The sequence below is a fragment of the Danio aesculapii genome, chromosome 10, assembly GCF_903798145.1.
Source record: "Danio aesculapii chromosome 10, fDanAes4.1, whole genome shotgun sequence".
NCBI lineage: Eukaryota > Metazoa > Chordata > Actinopteri > Cypriniformes > Danionidae > Danio > Danio aesculapii.
The window spans coordinates 2,756,285-2,761,284 of record NC_079444.1 but is presented as its reverse complement, the minus strand read 5'-3'; the positions used below and the strand labels follow the sequence as shown (position 1 = coordinate 2,761,284).

Here is a 5,000-nt window from a genome sequence, read left to right as displayed (position 1 = left end):
GGTGTGAATGCAAGCGTGTATGGATGTTTTCCAGTGTTGGGTTGCGGCTGGAAGGCCATCTGCTTTGTAAAACATGTGCTGGATAAGTTGGCGGTTCATTCCGCTGTGGCAACCCCTGATGAATAAGGGGACTAAGCTGAAAAGAAAATGAATAAATGAACATATATAACAGATGCCCTTCCAGCTGCAACCAATCACCGGGAAACACCCATTGCGATGGCCCGCGAACCACGAGCTCATCTCGCCACCTGCTGTGGCGCCCTGTGAGCTCCGAATGGTGATAGTGCTCACTACTGAGTGTAGTGTTTGTCAGAATGGTTCCCGTGCCGCCGTGAGTAATTGTGTAGTGGACCCGGAATGGGTTCACTACCAGGCATGGGATGCCCAACACCAACAAAAACTAACAAAAATAAATAAAAAGTTCTCAAAAAACGATGGCCTTGTCCCGGAAGTGTAAAAAGATGGTTTATTTATAATGATAACGTAAAACAATCCAGTTATACAACACAAAAACAATATATATCTACCCTATATCAGAAAGAAACTACGTCACACAGACACTAGATAACATTGCTTGTGGTTGTGCCACAACACGCTCGCCAGCCAGGTGAACTGACCCTGATTCTGAGTCTGCCATCTCCTCTTAAAGGCTAGACTCCGCCCCCTTTTTTGGAGCGTACCATAGATAGGTAATTTCAGCTAAGTAGCTATATTATAAAATTAAACATTTAAATGTGGCATTCCTAAATATAAAGCACACAGCTACTCATGAGATCTAACATCCATACATAAACAAACAACAATTGGAGGTTTAATGCCACACGTAATCACACACATAAACTACGTACAATTTAGTTTACCCAATTCCCCTATAGCGCATGTCTTTGGACCTGTGGGGGAAACCGGAGCACCCGGAGGAAACCCATGCCAACACGGGTGAACATGCAAACTCCACACAGAAATGCCAACTGGCCCAGCCGAGACTCGAACCAGCGACCTTCTTGCTGTGAGGCCACAGCGCTAACCACTGAGCCCACTAGTGTTGACATTTCCCTCATTAAAGCTGCATAAAAAGATGTGTTATATTAGTATATGATGATGTGCAGTTGTTTCTGTGAGGGTTAATAGTGTTCGGGTTAGGCCAGATGTTATTAACCTGAGAGAAAAACAATGGATGTCTGTGTAATGTCCTCACTAAGGTAGTGAAACTAACCTGTGTGTGTGTGTGTGTGTGTGTGTGTGTGTGTTTGTGTCAGGACTCTCAGTGCATCGACACGTCTCTCCTGGATCCGGCCAGTAACATCACCACTCTGGTGGGTCCGAACGCTTTCCGCATCCCGCTGTCCATCCGACAGAAGCTGTGTGGGAGTCTGGACGCTCCACAGACCCGCGGCAATGACTGGAGGATGCTAGCTCACAAACTCAACCTGGACAGGTCAGATATACAGACATTCCTGCGCATTAACATGTATAACTGTTGTTCATTTAGATAGGATTAGCTAGCAATACAGTGTACAATCTGTGTTGGGGAAAGTTACTTTAGATAGTAATGCTTTAAAATATTGAGTTACTCCCCAAAAATGTAACTAGTTGTGTTACTTAGTTACTTCTTATGGTAAGTAATGGGTTACGATACTTTTGAGTTACTTTTTCTGATCTGGCTGAGGCTAGATCTCTTTCATTCATTCATTTTCCTTCGGATTAGTCCCTTTATTAATCCAGGGTCTCCACAGTGGAATGAACCACCAACTTATCCAGCATATGTTTTACGTAGCGGATGGCCTTCCAGCTGCTACCCATCACTGGGAAACACGCATACACACTCATTCACACACATACACTACCGACAATTTAGCTTACCCAATTCCCCTATACCACATGTCTTTGGACTTGTCGGGGAAACCGGAGGAAACCCACGCCAAGATGGGGAGAACATGCAAACTCCACACTCAAACGCCAACTAACCAAGCCGAGGCTCGAACCAGCGATAAAATGTGAGGCGATTGTGCTACCCACTGCGCCACCATGACGCCCAGTTGATCTCTTTCAGAACTTGTTTTTTAATAGAGGAGCTCTGCAATTAACAACACACTGTATCATCTACAGCTTCATTTACTTTAAAAAGCACATCAAAATATTATCCAAAGTTTCAAGCAATGCGTTTGCTACTGTTGTACTGTTTGTACAGTAAAATCACTGAGACTATAATCCCCTTTTCCTTTTCTTCGATGCGTTCAGAATAATGAACACATTCTCTCATTGACAGTGTGATTCATCGTGACTACAGGGTGGGCCGTTTATATGGATACACCTTAATGAATTGGGAATGGTTGGTGATATTAACGTGCTGTTTGTGGCGCATTAGTGTATGTGAGGGGGCAACGGTGGTGACCATGGTGGCCATTTTGAAGTCGGCCATCTTGGATCCAACTTTTGTTTTTTCAATAGGGAGAGGGTCATGTGACACATCAAACTTGCTGGGAATTTCACAAGAAAAACAATGGAGTGCTTGGTTTTAACCTAACTTTATTCTTTCACGAGTTATTTACAAGTTTCTGACCACTTATAAGATGTCCCTACTGAAAAAAACAAGCCTAAGCTGGTTCGCTGGTTTTAGCTGGTTGACCAGCCTGGTTTTAGAGGGGTTTTGGCCATTTCCAGGCTGGTTTCCAGCCATTTCCAGCCTGGTTTAAGCTGGACATAGCTGGTTTTGGCTGGGCTCCCAACCTGGTTAGGCTGGTCTGATTTTAGCTGGTCATCTTCCAGCCTGACCAGCTAAGACCAGGCTGGAAATAGCTGGAAACCAGCCTGAAAATGGCCAAAACCTCTCTAAAACCAGGCTGATCAACCAGCTAAAACCAGCTAACCAGCCTAGGCTGGTTTAAGCTGATTTTTTCAGCAGGGGTGTTCAATGTGCTGCCCGTTTGTGTTGGATTGTCAATGCAACCATCTTCTCCCACTCTTCACACACTGATAGCAACACCGCAGGAGAAATGCCAGCACAGGCTTCCAGTATCCGTAGTTTCCGGTGCTGCACATCTTGTATCCTCACACGATAGACAATTGCCTTCAAATGACCCCAAAGATAGAAGTCGAAGGGGGTATGTATAATATAATAATGTTTAATGTGGGCTCTTTAAACACACCTGAACCAGCTAATCAAGCTCTTACTAGGTATACTAAAAACTTCCTGGCAGGTGTGTTGAAGCAAGTTAGAGCTAAACTATGCAGGACACTGGACCTCCAGGACCGAGTTTGGACATCCCTGCATTACTGCGTTCCCCAAAAATGTCATTAGAATAGAGTAATGTGTTACTCTGGTCATTAAGAGCGCATTAAGTAGGCCTACATTGTATTTCATTTCTGATGCGGGTGCATAGTAGTTAAAGCCACCCAATATAAAGTGTTACCGCCTTTTTAAATTCTGCTTTACAATATTATTGAACGCGAAAGTCCGAATGTGCAAATTTAAAACTGATTCTCTGTCTGCCTGCAGGTATCTGAACTACTTCGCCACCAAGTCGAGTCCGACCGGAGTGATCCTGGACCTGTGGGAGGCGCAGCACTTCCCGGACGGGAACCTGAACCGGCTGGCGGCCGTGCTGGAGGAAATGGGACGACACGAGGGCATCATAGCAGAACACTGACCCGCCGGACCCCCGCGGCCAGATCACTGTGAGCACGCAGACCTGCTCCGGAAGACAACAGGAAGAGGACGGGGGGAGAGGATGAGAAGGGGAAGAGAATGAACGAAGAAAAGGGAAGAGAAATAAAACAAGAGGAAACGAATAGGAAGGGGAAGAGGAATAAAACAGGAAGAGAACGGGAAGGGGAAGAGGAAAAGGAAGAGATTAACAAAAGGATAAGAACAGGAAGAGGAAGAGAACAGGAAGGTGAATAAAACAGAAAGAGGAAGAGAACGGGAAAGGGAAAAGGAAGAAAACAGGAAGAGAACAGGAAATGGAAGTCCTCTACCAGTCCAATCAGTTTCCCAGGAAACGTCACTTCTGCTGTCCAAATATCCTCCGAGAGCGACGTCACCATCAAAACAAACACGTGGAGGATCCTCTATAGGAGAGCGTGTTGAAGATGCCTTTATTTATACGCTCATATCTGTTCTTATGGTTTTCCTTGTTTTATTACGCCATCCAGTGGACGAGCCCTGTAACTACACGTCCAGCCTCTTTTGTGTGTGTGTGTGTATATATATGAGCGAACACATTTTAACTGTTTAACAGTGTTATTCTTACTCTGAGATTATGTTTCCTTTATTATTAATTTCATTTTGTTGACTAGTGATCTGTATCTAATGGAAAATGTAGAGGAAAAGACAAACTAAAGACTAACGGGGGAGCGGATTCGTGCTGTGGGACTGAACTCTGGAGTTTTCCGGCAGGGTGTGAATAAAAAAGCTGATCGGACTTTAGTGATGGTGCATGCGGAGCTGCTGCGGTCACACATGTACAAAGATCAGCTGGACTAATAGCCATTCCTGAGTGTGTGTGTGTGTGTGTGTGTGTGTTTCCGGCGTCTCACTCCACCTTCAGTTTCTCTTGTACGAGTTGAGCAGATTTCTAAAGCTGTCTATGCAAATTCTGCATCCTTTATTAAACAAATTAAACATGCTTAAAACAGAAAACAGAGAAGAGAAACCGCTAGCAGTCGCTCTCCATAGCTCTCATACCTTTATTATATTTATAGTGAGGATGTGACTTATTCTTTTATGGCACGCTCATGGTGTAATTTGCAGAAAGCTTGCATCTCCTCTGTGAAGTTTCTGTACAAACTGTAAGAAAGAATTTTTAAACAGGTAATAAATTATATTTATATGCAACACTGAGTTTTGGGTTCGTCTTGGGTTTTTTTTATGAGGGTGGAAGGGGTGGGGTATGGATAAAATATACACCCACCATTGTAAAGATGATATATTATTATATACAATTGTATTCATTCAGTCATTTTCCTTCAGCTCAGCTCCTTATTCATCAGGGGTCGCCACA

General features: G+C 44.0%; 1 protein-coding gene across 1 annotated transcript in view; it reads left to right on the top strand.

Moving 5' to 3' along the window:
• The window catches only part of unc5cb (unc-5 netrin receptor Cb), a 339,994-nt gene extending 335,154 nt beyond the window's left edge, over positions 1 to 4,840 (top strand). The window contains exons 15-16 of the mRNA XM_056467431.1: positions 1,257 to 1,435; positions 3,497 to 4,840. Coding sequence (XP_056323406.1) covers positions 1,257 to 1,435; positions 3,497 to 3,647 — 330 coding nt within the window. The 3' untranslated portion in view covers positions 3,648 to 4,840. The remainder of the gene's footprint in view (positions 1 to 1,256; positions 1,436 to 3,496) is intronic.
• The last annotated feature ends 160 nt before the right edge of the window (positions 4,841 to 5,000 follow it).